Source organism: Vanellus vanellus, assembly GCF_965231255.1.
Source record: "Vanellus vanellus genome assembly, chromosome: Z".
In the NCBI taxonomy this organism is placed as follows: Eukaryota; Metazoa; Chordata; class Aves; order Charadriiformes; family Charadriidae; genus Vanellus; species Vanellus vanellus.
This window is the reverse complement of record NC_138908.1, coordinates 26,932,936-26,951,895: the sequence shown is the minus strand read 5'-3', so window position 1 is coordinate 26,951,895 and position 18,960 is coordinate 26,932,936. Positions and strand designations below refer to the sequence as shown.

Here is an 18,960-nt window from a genome sequence, read left to right as displayed (position 1 = left end):
TGTTTAACTTTTTCAAGTTGGTGTTGGTGATGCAGTGGGTTTCAGTAAAATATATTTTCCAGCTGTTGGTTTAAACTCAGATTTTTTTTAAAGACAGAAGAAGTAATGGTTAAAACTGGAAAACTAACAAAATGTAAATCTGTTATGTGTTTAAAATACTAGTTCAAAGGAAAACAGATTCACTGCAGAAAAAAAATAATCATAAACCTTCCTCTTCTACAAATGCCTCAACTACACATTTCTGTCTTCAGAACGGATAGAGGAATTTGAACAGGATCTGGCAACCAGCATACAGTATTTACATAGAGTATTCTTCTCATCAGGGGAAAAAAATGAAAACAATATTTGCGGGGGGGGGGTGGGGGGGTGGATGGATCTACTTCAACCTAACAGATTCTATATCCTGAAGTATTCTATACACCAAATCTGCTGATCATTAGTGAAATGAAAATCATGGTTAATTAAAATTCAACCACATAGCTCCACAGCAATTTATAATAACGTGTTACCTACTTATCAAAAGTCATTTTTTTTCTGGCTTTGAAATAGTACTACTCTCTATAAGCTTGAAAAACAATGCTTTTGCTGACTTTAAGGCATTGTACTTGAAGTCTCTTACCAACAGTACATTCATATTTCAGGTAATTCCCATCCTTGTTTCAATTTCTCCTACCCCACCCTTGAAGACTGGTTTTTTTTTCCTGCTGTAGTGCTGCTGAAGGGTGCAAGCAAAGCAGTGGCAAACTCATTGTTATTAGGATGGTGTCAAGCACTTCTCCTCCCTAGATAAAGGACCAGTGCAGTAACAAGACAATCCTATTCCCATCTGAGGACAGTAAACAGAATTTGCTTTAATACTGCTCCTTTCATATTCAAAATATCCCAATATGCTTTACAATAATGAGGTAGATACACTGTCATTTCTGTAATCTTGAACGCAGAGGGCAAGGCTTTGTCATGTGAGTAGGAAGAAAAGGAGGTCACAGGTCCTTTGAAGTTTCCTTACATCATCTAGACTGAAGGACAGGAGGGAATGGAGAACATAACTGAGACAAACCAGAAAGGGAGGGGGATGGCTGACCATTGTTGAAATGTGTGAGGCACATCTTTCATCACATTCAAGGAGCACCTATCTAGAAGCAAAAATGAATCAGCAGGAAAGATTTATTTTTTTTTAAGACTGGCAGCAGGTACAATGCTAATCATATTTTTCTTTGAAGGCTTTTCTTGGGCGGGAAGGGAGGGAGGGAGGTAGGAAGCCTGGTGAGATGAATTTCACTTTCATCACAGCAAGTCAGGGATCTATATGCATACAGAGATTCGGTTCAGGTGAATGTAATGTACTAGGCTGTATTACCCATCAAGCCAACACAAGAGCTCATCCTACAAAAAGGTGAAATATCCTGGCAAACAAAAATTTGAAAGGAACTTAGGAAAAAATGCTCCTAAAGAAAACAGAAAGGGGTCAGGAGAGTATGAACAGATGAGACAGCTCCCCAGTTCACCTTGGAGCAAGGGTCCATCACCCAAACAGCACTGACTGGCAGAAGCTTCTCCAATGAGGATGGACTGGCCAAGAAAAGCACAACAATCTGCCGTCTGTGTCTTATTGCCAAGCTGTGTCCCCAAATGAATTAATAAAAAGTGGTGGCCTAATTAAAGTACATCCTCTGCATCTTGCCTTCGTTCTGCACAGCCAAGACAACAGCTACATGGAACACAACAGCAGTGGTTAAACTCTCCAAAATACTTCATCCATTGCTGCTCTGATTAGAGCCTCAAACAGTAAGGAAGACAGCATTGCCCGAGAATCCACCTTCATTGCCTAGCTGTCCACAAAGGATTGCAAAATCTTTTGCAGGAACCATCCTCTGATGTAAAAAGTTGGTACCCCTTCTCCACACCCTACCCAAATGATGATAAGGCTATATTCATCTAGCACTTCACAGAGAAAGAGAGTGGACAGTGTTGGGACACTCCACTTCTGCAAAGCTTTATGCAACCTGCACCAAGTCCTTGCCCCATTTTTTGTTGGGGGCTTCTCTTTCCTCTGCCCTGAGCAGTTACGCCTTGAGCTATGTTCACTGTTTAATTTGCCCCACTGCCTTTCTTATTCTCCTAACACATGCATACTTTAGCCCTGGCTATGGAGTGCTGACTGAGAAGGAACAATAGGAGCCTTTCAAGTCTTCAGAGTGAGCTTTGAGCAAGGCTCAGCTCAAAGACCCAGTCAATATTTACTGCAGTTTGAAGCCACTGTTTCATGGCTCCTTCCAAGCAGAACACACTAGTTGGGAACCCCGAGACCTTACTTGATTTTATTCTAACAAGGTAAAAATAAGTGGACAAACAGATTACAACCAAAAATACTTTTTCTTGGAAATACTCATGATCACAGAACAAAAAGAAAAAAGGAAATGGGAAGAGGAACAGGAAGGGTATAGAGGACACTGAACAATATCACAACTTAGGTTTGAAGAGTAATCAGCCATTTATAATTAGGAAAGTAATTTTTCCCCTAAAGCTGATTAGCAAGTTTGAAAATCACATATCAGACTGCTACTATATGCAAATCCATTTAAAGTGACCCAAGCAAACAAAGAATGCAAAGAAACCCATCTCATCAACTATCTAAAACTCTCATTCTCTTTGCAACACCTAGGTCTCAGCATGACCATAGATTATAGCAATGCACCTTTTTGCACAGATGTTTAAAAACGATAAGTAAAACCCACAATTTCAGCTTATCAAGAGAACAGATAGAAAAATGGTCAAGAATTGAGATTTTTCATATTAAGGACCTAAGTCATATGCAAGATGTAATTGCCCCCCAAAAAGGACAACTTCATATGCAATGCATATGAATCTCAGAATTATTTTTTTTTTGCATTGTGATCACACTTCTGTAGAAGTATTCATCTATTTCCAAAGGCCGACAGAATTGCAGCAAAACAAACAAAATCAAAAGAAGCATCCTGGCGGAAAACCGAGGTTGTCATTTGTAGAATCTCCCCCCCTTCTTCTTCAGCTTCTTCCCTTACTCCCCATAACCATCCACATTATACAAAGACACCCCTCCCAAAACCACGTTTCTGACAGTGAAATACAACTGGATTGACAATCACCATTTACCTGCTCAAACTGAAAGGCAGCCGTATGATTTTTTTGTTTAGAGTGGCTGGAGTCCTGTCTGAACATGCTTTCTCATGTTAGACTCCACTGAAAGTTCTGAGTCAGAGAGTCTGACAAGCCACTGTTAAAACAGGAAAAATTATAGCTTTAGCTTCAGATGTGTCAGGATCTTTTGAAAAACACATTTTGTGTCAGCCCTGGGGTTAAAGGGCATGCAACAGCAGAACAGATGCACCTTTCCACCTCACACGTTCAATTTTCAGACACATGGAGTTTTGATTGTTTGAGTTGCTTTATTTGAGAACGCTGCATTATTGTCATGGCATTTCTTTGATTTTTAAAGTTTGATAACATCAGATGGGATTCCCATTCACTTTCCATTCCACTCATCTCACTTTAAGGAAATGCAGGAAAGTTTATAACCACCAAAGGATAGGTAGAAATAATCAGTACTGTTAAAGAAAAACACAAACACCTCTGCAACAGGGGTAAGATTCCTGAGTAACTGAGAAATGCTTGTTTCCAAAACAGAGTTCAAAAAAATAAAGTTACAAGGCTTCCCAGTCCTAAGAAAATAAGTACAGGCTCCTTTACACCAAAATCAGTTTGTAATAAATTTCTCTTACTCATCTTTTATACCACCTTCTCTTAACCCCATATGCAGAGTAAGAATTTTAATCAATATATGGATAAATAAGCTTTAATATATACAAAATAAATATGTGACAATGCCCAAAACAGTAGCTAAGATGGAACCAAAGTTTTGAAGATAAGAAAACATTCAGTAAACAAAAACCGAATTAAATAGTACAATGGGCTCTGCAGAAGTGGTGAAAACACACAGTAAATCTTTTTACAGAGATTTAATCACGTTCTATTTTTTTAAAATAGCTTAACATTACTAATAATGTTTTTGAAATTTAGAGAGGAATAAAAGAGAATGAGGCACAGCGAAGTACTCTTGACTGAACAGTTGATACTTACCTCATTCTCTTCCATTACTGCAACTTAAAAAATAAAATAACATCCCCAGCGATTCAGTAAACTCGATGGGAATTTCATGCAAATATAGCACAACATCTGGTCAGTGTGCTAACACACTATTTCTTTTACCCTTTGTTCATTAGATAAATACTGCATAATATTACTAACAGTCTATTCCTGATTACTTATTACGGAATACTACAGAAAAAGGTAATTTGTAATCCCATATTGTCATAAATCAGTATATTCTGTTTTAATCAGATAATTTCTCAACTGACAGGCCATATTTGTGTAAACACTATGCTTGCTTGTGATATATTTCAATGAGTATTACTGCAGTGATGAGGACAATAATAAGCGTAGACAGTGCAGGAAACTTTCTCTCTAAAACCTATTAATTTATCTAAAAAAAAAGTAATTATTTCTTTTCCTTCTCAAAGGGGTGAATGTTTCTCAGACCAAAACCATTAAGAATATTATCCCTAACAGGAATCATGGGTAACAGTACTAATCTTTAGCACATTAAACTGAAAAACACAGAAGTTTTTCACTTGGGTATCACCATACTTTTGGGACTAAGACACTACTAAGACATGCTTTATCGCTGATATTTTCATTACAGTGTGGAAAACAGAGGACATTTTGTCTTAAGGGTAGGGCTGAATATGAAAGAAAACAGATAATTCAAGACAATTGGGTTAAACCTACCTGATACTAATTTTAATCTAAAAATCAAGTCTTGTAGGCATCTGCTATACTAGTTTGATGAAGAAAACAACCACACAAACACAAAGAAGATGCAATTGTTCCTCTGTCGTACATAAGAAAAAAACAGTACAGAAATCCTAATTGGGCACTGCAATGGTCTGATTACTCATAGAAGTTACAAAGGCAAAATTGCTTTCATCAGTAATAATATATTCACTCCAAACTCTACATCTAAAATAAAGCGCTTAGGAAACTCTTCCAAATGCTTTGTTCTGAAGAAGGCCATTATATCAGCACTAAATCAAGACAGATAGTATGAAAAATGGAAAACGGAGATTTCTTTTTACAGTAAGCCATAAAATGAAGTTCAGTCAGAGACAGGGTCTGAAAAAGTAATATTAAAGTGATGCTGTAAATCACTAAAAATACTTTTTTTTTTTTTTTTTAAGCTAACTATCGTGCTTTGGACTAGAAACAGTGAATATGGAGATTCTCTTCATAATGTGTTCTTTGCAAGTAAGTTTTATATAATTGAGATACAGAGAAAGGGTTTGCTTGGAATTTGAATGCAGTGAATAGCCATGATATAATGAAAAACGAGTATGATCTACCTCGCTAATTAATTTTCCTTCTGCACCCACACTGTCACTTGTTATGATAATGTGAATCTTAACCTTAATGAGAAATTTCATACCACCTTGATTAAAGATACTGCAAATAACAACACTTTTGTTTTTATTTTAATGAAGTATCTCTTTATACTCTCAAAACCCTCAACAAATGTACAGAACTTCTGCTAGTGAAGTTCCTATCTGTAATACAACTTTTGAGAGACTGATTTGTATTTCATGTTTTTAAGTGAGGATGCTATTAAGCGTGTTAGAAAATTATCATGTTCTCTGCAGGAAGTGTTCCTAGTATTGTTTGTAAATGTAGTTTGTCTGAGGACTGTTTAAGACAGAAGTTCTTCAATAAAATTTTGTATGCGTTCCTTTACAACATTTGTGAACTCAACATAAAAAACTATTAAACATTCACAGGACATTTTTTAAATACCTTTAAAGAATCAACTTCACGGAAAATTTTCAAAGATTTCTGGGAATGTTACAGGCAACTGACTACAAATACGTACAAGTAACATTAAACTGGCCCTAATGTCTAACAACTGGATCTACCAACAGAGAGACTGCAAAACATGATTGAATTTCAAATGTACGCACGAAGGATACAGTTTAAGAACTAGAACTTGATTTTTTTGTGAGACTCGATTTTAAGAAAAAGTAGCTTATTTCATCAACTTGTGTCTTCTCAAATTAAACATGTGCCACGTTTCCTGAAAGATGTGCCTTACGTTGTATCTCATAGCCACTAGACATCAGAAAGTCCCCTGGAAATCAAGAGAAGTGTCATACTTAGTACTCCATTAAAGGAAACTGCATCAAGAAAACTTGCTTTCTCATTCTCCCAGCAGCCTCAAAATACAGTGACATGCTACAGAACAAGAATCCCTGCTCGCTAGTTTAGTAGACAGGTAATAAATTACATGGTTTATATATTAAAGAGTTTACATTTGCAAGAAGTAGAACTCTCCAGCAAAATAGGGACTTCTCTTTTGTAGAAGACTATTGTTCTATTTTCTAGAAAACAGATACTTCTTTCCTGAATACAATGTTTCAATTATTTCAGTGAGGAAACAACTCTAACCTATTTGGGCATTCACAAGATCCATCTGGATTATCCTGTCTAGAAGACAGCAGTATATTGCATATAGTGCTTTGGAAAATACATAACCTGTATCCCAGTGGTGTACTACTACACCTGATTAATTTTATCTTCATGATCTTAAATTTATGATTTTTTTGGCACATAACAAATTGTCCTCCACTGTATAAGACTTCCTACACCTCAGAGTTTCACTAATGCCAATCTGCTAAGCACGTATGATAAACCAATTCTCTTTTGAAACCGCGGACAGCAAAGCAACTACTCATTCTACCAGGTTCACTTTTATCCCCTTCAGCCCCCAAAAGGGGGGAGGTCCAAACTCTACAAAAACTGCTCAAAAAATTCTCAGTCTAGAACTTATTTAGACCCGATCAGACAAAGACACACAGGAATATGTAGTCCCATGCTGCTGTACTCTCTCGCTAGATTTGATTCACACAGACTGTGTGGCCTCATAAAAATTGACAAGGCCAACTACAGAAACTCTTAATCATTAACTACAATAAAATCATCAACACAGGACCTAAATCAACTCCCTTCCAAAGCAGTGGGAGAATCTTTTTACTCCAATAGAGTTGGAACTGTACGGTGCCAAAAATACTGCAATATAAAAGCACCAAAAGGTGGTGCACCTAAAAAAAAAAAAACAACAACAAAACCAACATTAGCTCCTGTAGTATCTATTGAGGCATACAATTCAAATAAATAGACAGAATTCCATTCCTCATTAGTACCCATCAGCTCCTACTGACTTCAGCAACTTTTAAAAACTAGGATCTTTATTTAAACTACTCTTCTTAATCAGCTTTAGGGACCATTTTTTGGAAGGTATTTAAGTAACTACGGGTGTAAAAAAGCAGAAATAAAATCTACGACAGTTGGGCACCAAGCACTCTCAAAAATCTCACATGGTTCCTGTCTGCAACTATACCTACATAAATATATTCTAAATTCTGGTTCTAAGAATCTATGCTTCTTTAAATCAGTGGGCTTAAAAAAAAATGCTTGAATAAATTACTCATTTTACAGGCTACAAAAAAAAATTAGGAAGTATTAGTGTGAAAGCACAACTTCACTCTTTCAATGTCTTTAAGGACAGCATTCAAGATAATTCGCTCGGCAATTAATCACTTAAGCTTATAACATTTGGAAATATTTATGCATTGATAAATAGGACTAGCATACATTTCACCAAAGCCGCTACTGCAGTACTCCAAAATCTTAACCTGATTTTGCCGCAGATGACCTGCATGGACTGAAACCATAAAAAAGGTGAACACGCAAACTAGCTGCTTTCATTCAGCTTTTTTTTTTTTCATCCAGTTTACTATGCGGGACACAAGCGAAAGCATACAAAGGATAAGATGATTTGCACCCACTTAATAAATGCAGGCAAATACGGGCTTTGATCTCAGCAATTTTATTGGAAAGCTCAGTTCACCAGAAAGTGTGCAAGACAGAAAGAAAGAGAGAAAGGCGAAAGTGACTGAAATGCAAAGGGAAAAGTGTATACAACTTAGGCGTAAGCGAAGGGACAAATATAACCCTAGAATTAAGATCTTTTGAATGCAGGAATAATAAACTTCCAAGTAAATGTCACTTCACTGTGACTGAGTTTCCCCAATTGGGTATTGTATATATATAATTTTATATATATAATTATTAGGCACACACTTTCCATGTTCTTTCCCCCCAAAAGCAGAGCTGACAATGGTGACAGCAGAGTGTGTAATTAGTTTTTATTGTTCCCCTGACAGCCATAGCTCTGCAAGGACCCCTTGCCTTTTCCATTGTAAATGTTATGGAAAAATACACTAATGACAGGCATTTAATTACGGGCACAGCGACCATGATGGGAGCTGTGCCAAAAGTGATTGGCAGCTTTGGATACCAGATATTCACAGCAATGGTTCTTTTTCTCCCATACCTTGAAACCCAGATTACTGAAGACATGAGTTTTTCAAAATATCTTTTCTAAAGCTTTGCTTATTGTCTAAAGATATTATTATTAATAACCATCACCCTAAAAACAGATAGAAAAAATAAATAGACAAAATGGTATTTTTTTATTCAAAAGTAGCATGAGGTTTTTGAAAGAGGTCTATCCACTGACAATGCCAACAATGTAAAAGAAATCCCCACCAATTCTGACAGAGTTGACTTTTTTTTTAAATTATACATAGCTACCAACAAAAAGATACTATGCCCTTTTAACATATCTTTATTCAATATTTACAATAAAGTGTCCCACATTCAGCTGTAGTTGCTGAGGTGCTTTTTCGTGGTTTTTTTTTTTTTTTTTCGCCTGATTAATTAGCAATTGGGAGACATGCTTTTTGGCAGCGTTTGTATCCCTATTATTTCTTCTGGTTTGGCACAAACCCTCCCTTTTGGGAGCACCAGTATTTGTACTGTACCCCGCTTAGTGATGGATCACTAATTTTTAATAAACTAAGCCCCAAGAGAACTGCAAAAAGATGTATAAGTGTATTGGAGCAATAACTATAAACAAACAACAACAAAAAAAAGGCGGGGGAGGAGGGAAGAGCTGTTGCAGTACATGAAATATTAGGTCTTTTCCAGACTACACATGGAGAGCCCATCCAGGAGATCACATGTTGTCTGAAGACACGGGTCTGAATTGGCTTTTAACTACTTGATGCAAATCTCTGCCTTTATCTTTAAAAAGATTTTAAAAAAAAAGCGACTAGCTAATGTGGATGCGCATTTTCCGTGAAGAATGCTATATCTGAATGTCCCTTCACTGTTTCTCATCCCTCCCCCACCACCAGATGAATGAAATTACTCTGTGAAGCAGATCTCTATGCAGAATGACCACACAATTCTGGACCAAACGGTTTTAAGTCTATGTAGCAGTCGCAAATCCCTAGCTAAGCCGAACAAAGCAACATTATTCCTAAGTGGTAAATTTGGGAATATAAAAGTGAAGCTGTCTGGCTCTAAAGTGGTAACTTGCAAATAGCTGCAGAATCAATGTTGGCTGTCCATCCCCCATCCAGCTGGCTCTCATATCAGTAACTTCAAAAATGCAGTTTGCCATTATGGTGGCTTAAGGCACTTTATGTGCCAGCGCAATGACCATGCTGTGTGTGCATGTCAGAAGGTCAATACTTTCAAATTCCAGAGTCTCTCTTTATTTCCTTCTTTTCTGGAAACAATAGGAAAGAGAGTAGGATTGATAGCTCCTACTTTGTTAACTTCTGCTCACCAAACGCCCTGCCTGTATGAATACATAACTGTTTTTTTTTTAAAATCTGATTAGACGTAAAGTAAAAAAAAAAAAAAAAACCAACACAAAAAACAACAAAGAACACAAACCAAACCAAAACAAAACCGCAAACGAGCTGGTTTCCCTGCTCATTAACAACATTAATTAGCAAATTTATTTGCAACAACTTTTAACAATTCCAGGGGACCTAGCAGCATTAAAGCTGCTAACAGTCCTTATCTAACGCTAATGAACTAGCATCACAGGCTGATAACTGTGCTACAAAGATCACCATCAAATCTACCAGTAAGTATTTACTTTTTCCTGTCTCCTCACAAAAAATACATCCATATTTTATTCATAAACGACTACCAAAACAACAAAATATTAGACATTGAGAGATTTAGTATCTTTTGTTTAGTTTTGATGAAAGGATTTAGAATGTGTTCGGCTCCAGTTTCAAAGGCATAGGCTGAGATAAGATATTCAAATTTATTTACAAAATTAAAACAAACATAAAATAAAAATTAAAATAAAAATCCCATGTATAGTACTAGTATTATAATAACAATTTTTATATATATATTTCTTAGCAATTACCTGTGTGATAAGATAATGTGATTTGAATGTCTGCAGAGAGAAGATAGTTCTTCTGAACCGCAATTGAATAAGAAAAATACCACTTTGAAGTCCACAAAAGCAAAAAGGTAGTGCTTCATTGCTACCCACTAGGGAAAGGCCGCAGTGGTCTACTACTATTGGTGAACAACTCACACAATGTGAATATGTCCACCACTGGCCAGTGTCCATTCCCAAGCAAAAAAAACTAAATAGTTCGTAGCGGAAAAATTATATTATTTTAACAAACAAAGAATGTTTGTGCTACACAGCAAACATAAATACATTCGGACAAAACAAAATACATTCGGACAAAATATGCATCCTTTTAAATGTCATGAGGCCAAATTTTATCTTTAAGAATGGAACAAAAAATATTTTAGCAGAGGGTGATCAGAGTCAAAGAAAACGTATCTCCTACTCCGGTTTTTCGCCTCACCAGATGATTCACAAGCAAATCATTCCTTTTCTACACTCTAGCATCATTTCATTACCGTCATAAAAAACTAAAGATGATGCCTATCGAATAAAATGTTTTTTCAAAAGTTCAATGAAAACAAAAAAAAAATATAAAGATACTCAGTGATAAACATGAAGTAATTTTTTTTATTGAGGGTATTACTGTTGAACAGTCCCATATTAAATTAATATGCTGATTTAATGATGGAAAAAAAAATTAACAAAGTGAAAATTAACTTATACTATACTTACAAGTTTTGTCAGCCTAAGATCCTTTTTGTCCAAGCCACATATTAGCGTGGACAGATAAATTTTTCCACTAAATTTTAATGCAAGTGACAATAAGAATTGTCATTTTCAAGGTTTTTCAGCTAAATATCACCAAACTTGAGGAATTTGCTATAAATTTGTATTAGCTATTCAAGCAGATCTTACTAATTAACAGGACTCTTTTGTATCTGTTAGCTGATTTTTTTTTGACAGCATTTTTACTGGTCATGCATTTAAACAGAAAAATGGCCATAAAGCTCCTAGCATACCAGTTAGCAGAACATGGGCATCAAACAATTCCTCTACATTTTGCAGCAGTCAAAAATAAACAAACTCATTTTTTTCATAAAACTAGGATCTAACAATGTCTTTTCATCAACCTGTCAACAGTAAAATATGAAGGATGCTTCCCCAGATGAAAAAAATAAATAAATAAATATATGGGGGTGTATTTTTCTTTTATTGGAAACCTTGGAGTTCCACAGGAGAGAAGTATCTCAATCCTTACGAAACAGCCACCTTTTTTTTCAAATAATTGACTTTAACACAAATTATTTTAAAAACTGTGTAGGAGTTGGAATTTGTGGTTTTGTAATGTAACAATCTATGCTCAGTTGCTTAAAAAAGAGGATTTCGTACATCTATACATGTTTGCACACTATAAAATAATACCCACCATTTTAAATGAGCTCAACTATAATCTAGCTTGTAGAGAATACAATGAATGGGGAGAATGCAAAAATGTAAGGAAGACTTCTAATGTGTGAAGGATTCTATTCTTCCATTCAGCTATGCTGAAGTACATTACAGTAGGACTTACTCACAATAACTGTAATACTACCAGAAAGCAATTTCAATAACATGTCTGTTTATTTTAAACCAAACGTTTCCATTTCATTATGTTGGTGTGCTGCTGACTGACTAAATTTTAAGCAAACTTAAACAAAACAGGGCCCTTTATTCTCAACAGTGAATTACACCATTGAGAAACACTGGAAGAATCGATTAAACATGAGACCAAAGACATTTTTTAAAAAACAATGCTCAGAATTGGATAGGATAGCAAAGAATGATTACTGGAAGAAAATCCCAGTTCCAAATTACTTCTAATTGCATTAAAAATGCCTGAAATACAAACAGTGAGCCGAAGAAAGAGAGGTACTTCTCACAGCTATGGTCAAACTACTGGCTACTCATGTTTTCTCGAGGAAAGGTTGCACTTTTGTTAGTATCTGCTCTAAGATGATGCAAATGACAATCCATCTTTACGCGGCTTCTTAGAGTCTAATGTTTCAACAACGCAGTCCTCTGCGCAGCAACAGACTGGTTTAGGAAGAGGCAGTAACAAAGTACTCTAATAAGCCCACAGAGCTCTCTAAGCATATCCCTGAAATCTTCTCTGTTTCATTTTACATTTGTGTGCCTGGGTGCTTGCTTATCTATCTGCCCACCTACTGACCTGTGGACGACTAGCGTGCAAAGAAACAGCACAATGGGAAGATGGCAATGAATTAAAACACAGATCATACACATAATTTTTTTTAATATTATTTTTACCTTTAAAACAAAAGATCTTAGCTGGAAGATGGGACCTGGGAATTAGTTTGCAAAGCTATTCATTTTCTAAACATTCAAGAGTTCACCAGTTAAAAAAAATTTTTCTTTCCCTTACACAACATTCATGATTTACTCTACACCGCATCACCTTCTAATGACACACTTCAACGCATACATACATACGTCTATATATGCATATATATACACATATACATACATTGAAATGCATACATATTCGCATACAAATGCATATATATTACATATGCCTCTCCGTATGAATGCAAAGACCATGACTCCTGAAGGACTAATTGCAGTCATTCATTTTCTCAGCCCAGCATGAAGCTGGTAGATTACTGGGATCACAGCAACAGGGGAGAGAAAGGACGGCTCATCTTTATCTGTCCCCCTCCAAAAGGATACAGGGCTAGCAGAAACAATGTAGTGAAGTGTCCTCACTACGTGCATTTGGAAAAGATTTAATAAGAAGCATTTCATGAAGACCATGTACCACTTAACAAGGTGCCTTTCATACGAAGGTGGAAGCCAGTGAAACTATTGTTCTTTGTGTAGTTTTTCCATAGAACGATTCAAATTGTTTCAAAACCCCGCTTTTAAAATAAACACCAATATTCTTTTGGAGACACAAGGTGTTAGTGAAACTACTAAAAGCACAGAAAGTAGGTGTAAAGAATTTAAGGCTCTACTACTGATCATTTAATTACAAGAAATCAGTCAGAGATTTCTTCAGCTCTCAGAGCAAGCTGCTGGATAAAATGCTCTCGAAATACAAGCTATGCTGTTTCAAAATAGCTGTGTATATATACATATATATGTGCGTGCATATATATATATATATATATATATCCCAAGCACTTAAGCTCTTATGCTTCCCTTGACATATAAAAATTACACAGAATACCAAAACCAAAGCAAATTCCTTGATCTTGCCCCTCTTCGTCCTCAACTTCCTAGTTGTTTTTTAACACATGTAACCGCCTCCCTTCCTATTCCAACCATTTTTGCACAGTGTCCCCAATCTCTGTACATGGGCAGAACTATTTCTAGACGGAAGACAAAAAAGCTAAACCAACCAAACAAACAAAAAAAACCCAGCCGCATGACCTCAGCACATACAACCAAAATGCCATGGTGAAATCTGCAAACGCGTACAAATGGACGACGGTAGGATGGATGCTCAGACATCCAGCCAGCCAGCCGGCGTACTCCCGAGGAGCGCCAGGCGTGCATAAGCAGTCACAGTTAGAGCTCCTCAAAATTAAGTCTACGGGTTTGGCTGGTTCAGGGAGGCACTTAAGAACACTTCCATTCATCCACAGAACTGCAAAGGAACTTAAGTGCTTTGGTATGCACTTCAGGGACGTCAGATGCTTTTCTGAATCAGTGCCTAAATACTCAGCTAGAAAATTCACCAAAGTTTAGACATCCAGGTTGTGAAATTCTGGTCCATGCATAGAATTTTCAGAAGCATCCACTCATTTTTCTGTTGGCTGCTTCCAAATATCTACCTTAAAAAACCCGCCAGCAATATTGATCAAATTGTGGTATCAGGCTTAACTATGGGAACTCACCAGTTGAAGTTTAAATGATTTTTCAGTATCTAAATTCTCTACTTACCATCCGATTTCTTGATTTTATTATCCACACAAATACACAAACAGAAAATATGTCAGCATCCTACGTCTTTATAATAATCCTCTTGTGGATGTAACTTTATACGCAATTTTATTGGATAAGATACAGCCAAATCCAATAATACTCCTAATAAAAAAATATTTGCTTTCCTGAGACTACAAGGTTTGGCCTCTATATATGACCAGAAACTGGACTTGAAATACAACTCTTTTTAACTACCTTGAAACTAGTAACAATTTATGAAGCTACATAACCTGTCACTGAAACAACTTATAGGGAAATACCTAAATATAAACCACAATCCTGCAAGCAGAAGAATATAGCAATAATTACAACAAGTAGTTCAGCTTGAACTCTGACAAGATTAAAAGCAATAGCAAGCACTAAGCAAGTAAACCGCTTCAAAATTTGACCCAGGTACATGACATTTTGGCTGAATTCTACGTACAAGGACACTAGTAATCAGGATTAAATAAATATGTTCTACTACAAAATAAACTCCCCAAACTGTTTTAAGTGTTGGATTCAGAATAATATTCTTTGACAATAATATTTTGCTGTCCTATATAAGAACCCATATGCAAACAGTGCTGAAAGACTAATGCACTTTAAGGTGATAATTAGAATTTATGTACAATTCATTCTAAGCCTACATAAATAATAAAATTTTAGAACACATTTTCAAGCTTACTTGAGGATTAATTTCCAATTAAAAACCCTTATTTTATTATACTTCAAAATCCTAACACTTCAACACGTTCTCACCTGGAATTGGACTACAGCATTGATAGTATTTTGTGTATATTGATAATTAAATACATAACAAAAATAAGACATGGGAATACTTAAAATATTTCTAAGAAAATACTTAGGGTCCGTAAGAATGTACAACTTTATCATTCACCCATGCTAACAATAATGATCATAGAACATTTTTTAATTGTTCTAGCAGAACTTTGGCAACTAACCAAGAAATGTAATACGAATTTTGCTAATAGACTCTTAGGATTTTTTATTTACTAAATACTGTTCACACCAGGAGCACTTATCAATTGGGCCACTCGACTACTACTAATGTGTCTTTTAATACGGATGAGATTTTTATGTATTTCAATAAATTGCTGGAGTTTCCTACTAAAAATTTAACCATCATCATATCTGAGGGAAGTACAATCATTATTAAATTCTTCAAAGTTTTGATGAAACCGTAATTTAGAGTGCCTCCAATCACTATCAAAATGATCAACATTTCATTTTTAAAGTGAATTAGTTAGTTCTACAGCAGTTTGTTAATTCTGAATAAACACACTAAAGAAGTAAGCTAAAGCACAATGGTGGCATTTGTGTTGGAAGTACGACAGTATATTTTGTCTTCTAATTTCAAATGGTCATCACCAAGTAAGCATTCCTACTTACTTCTACCTGTATAAAAAACAGATTGTTCATCTCCTGAGTCTGTCTCTGGAAGCAGATAAATCACTGTGAAGTTATTCCTGCAACATTGTTAACTGCTCTAAAAATTTTGATAACCAAAGTGAATTTTGCCTTCAGGTTAGATTCTGACGAAACGAATTCAAAACAGAAATGTTTTCTTTTCTTTGGGTCTCTTATACCTACCATTCAGGTGTTTGCCTGTTTTTCTGTAATTATCATGTAACTTGGAAAGCACACAAAAACTGGCACACTGTATAGAACAAAGGAGAAATATATCTGCACCCTGCTCTTTCTCATATTTTTAACTCACAAACATGATATGTCCAAATAGCTACCTCCTTTGTGAGAGCCAGTGAGTATTTTAAGAGAAGAAAAAATGTTTGTTTTTAAAAGGGAAGGTTTAGAAACATCTTACAATTAACTCTTCCTCTAGTGTTTGGAAGAATAACAAAAGTAAGTTTTCTTTGCAGTCTGCTGACGTTTAATGTCAGACTAAGAAGACATGTCATTAGCAGTAATAAAATAGTATTAAACTTACTAGAATTCTTACAAATCCATTCAATGCATAATACCTACTGACCAGGTAAGCATTCCTTGTACCTTCAACATCTTTACCTATGTGCAGTTATTGTGTAAGCTCATCACATGCAAGAGTAGAACTGAAAAATCTTGAATCTAAGGTTATTTTTGAAGTATTTTAGCTGTTATGCCAGCAACGTGTGTATTTAACCAAACCTATTTCTTTCAACAAACCTCCTTCTGCCCAGTGGGATTTGCGAATATTACTTTATATTTTTTTCCAGCAGTTACATTTAATTTTGCTTAACAACAACAGTTGTTTTGAGAGACAAGCCATTTTTGGGGACATATGTTCTTTGATGTGCATGATGTGAAATGTAACTTTTTGTCTTATTCACTCTGAACAATTTTTTTCAAGTAACACATGTAAAAAGAGGAAAATATAGGGATCGCCATTTAAAATTATAGATGCTCACCATTCCCAAGCATGATTGTTACTTATAAATAAATTCTCTGTCTCAAGCTTTTTTTGCCAAATATTTATTGCTGAGACATTGTTACCAGGAACACAGTATTAAAGTGCTGGACACACTAGCTAACTGGGCACTTGAAAATTCTGCCCGTTAACTTCTGCATCACCTATTTTGAAGCCACTCTGGAATACCGAGTAGAAGAGTTTTCTGCAGGCAACACAGATCTATTAAAAAACATGACCTGTGACAAAAATCAATGTGCTAATCTCGAACCAAACAGCAGTATCAGAAGCATAAAAAACAGATAACCTAAGATAAAATGTCCCCAGATTTAGACTAGCTTGACAGACTTAAAAAAAAAGTGTGCTCACACGCACTTTAACAAGGCAAAAAATGTAACACCCAGGTGACTCTCTACCACAACACATGGATACCATTTGGAGCAGGACTGAAATTTTCTGATGCTAAACGTGAGGGAAAACTCCAGAAAAATTAAACGAACTCTCCTTTTCCAGGAGAAGGCTCGTCGAACCGCATGCAAAGCCTGCTGTCAGAAACTCTCTGGCGCGCCCGGGCGCGATGGGAGCAGGGAGGCCGTGTCAGCACCGCTCAGCCCCGACGGGGGGACACCGGCGATGAGCCGTCCTGTCCCCGGCGACACCGGCATCCCCTTTGGTCGGGGGCGGCGTACCTACCTCGCTTCCTCACGGTTACCTCTAGCCTGCCCGGGAGAGCCCCCCGCCGGGCGGGCAGCGCAGGGCAGGGCACAGGGGAAGCCACCCCTCCGCCGCGGCTGCTGCCCCTGACGGCGATGCCGCCCGGGGGCTGCCGCCAAGCCGGGACCGGCCGCCCCGCTCCGTCCCGCCGGGGAGGGAGACCCCCGCCTCCCTGCCCGGCGCCGGCTCCCCGCTTACCGGCGGGCGGCTCGGCACCCAGCCCCGCCTGCCGCAGGAGCCCGCCGGGGCACAGGCAGGGGGCCGCTACCTGCGCCCCCCTCGAAACCACCCAAACTCCCGGAGCAGACTCGACCGCAGGGGCGGTTCGTCCCGCAGCGGGGGCGCATTCGCCCGCCGACCGGCGGCGGCCGAGCCCCGAGAAGCGGCTACCCTGGTGCAGCGCTGGGGAAGGGGGGCAAGAAGGCAGAAAAATACCCCCACCACCCGCCCCACCATCGCTGCCCGTAGCCCTACACCCTCCGAAAAAATAAAGTTTTCCACCCCGTCTTGTCGCCGGAGCAGTTTCTGCAGGCGCCGTGTCAGAGCCGCCGGCGCCGGGGTGCCGCTCGCTCGCCCGCCCTCTCCCCCCACGCACCCCCCCCCACGCACCCCGCCATGGAGCCCCCTCGCCCTCCGCCGCCCGTTGCGCGCCCGCGGCCGCCCCGCGTACCTGGGGTTGGTGCTGTTCCAGTAGACGGCGTAGCGGTCGGCCACCGCCTTGGCGCCGGGCTCCTGCCCGCGCACGCACACCCACAGCGCCGCGGCCGCCACCAGCAGCATCTCCACGTGCGGCATCGCGCCCGGCCGCCGGTGCGGCGAGACGGGATGCGGGAGGGGAGGGAAAATTAAGAAAAGGGGAAGAAGTAAAAAAAACCCAAACCAAAACAAACCAAAACAAACAAAAAAAAAACAACAAACAAAAAAAACCCACAAAAAATAACAAACCAAAAAACAACAAAATAAAAAAAAAAACAACGGGGGGTGGGGGGGAGGTTTAGGGGAGGCCAGAGGGGACCGAGCCGGGCCGCGGGAGGTGTGTGTGCGTGTGTGTGGAGGGAATAAATAAATAAAAAGCGAGGCGCAGAGCGGGTGGGCTCCGCGGCGTTCCGCGCCGCAGCGAGCGGAGGGTGCCTGCCGCCGCAGACGAGCAACCGGCCGGGAGGCGCGATCCGCGGTGCCTCAGGCAGCTTCACCCCGGCAGGGGGAGGTGGGGGCCGAGGCGGGCTGCGGTGGCGGCAAGCGGCGGGCGGTGCTCATTCACCGGGAGTCCCGTACGGAGCCCACGGCACGACATACACCGGCCCGCCGGCGAGGCGGGCGAGCGGGCGAGTTGCGCCGGTCCTTCGCCCCCTGCGAGCGGCCCCGCGGTTTGGGGGCGGCCGGGGGACACGCGGATGGAGGGAGCTGGGGGAGGGGGGGAAGAAAAGCGGGGAGGAGGGAAAGGAGATCCCCTGGAAGCCCCCGGGGGGTCCTGGCAGTATAT

General features: G+C 38.8%; 1 protein-coding gene across 2 annotated transcripts in view; it reads right to left on the bottom strand.

Annotated features, from left to right (window-relative positions):
* The window catches only part of EFNA5 (ephrin A5), a gene marked incomplete at both ends in the record, with an annotated part of 208,357 nt that extends 190,085 nt beyond the window's left edge, over window positions 1–18,272 (bottom strand). For both annotated transcript variants that reach the window (XM_082498097.1, XM_082498098.1), the window contains one exon: window positions 18,148–18,272. In XM_082498097.1, the coding sequence (XP_082354223.1) occupies window positions 18,148–18,272 (125 nt within the window). The remainder of the gene's footprint in view (window positions 1–18,147) is intronic.
* Window positions 18,273–18,960: the final 688 nt, after the last annotated feature.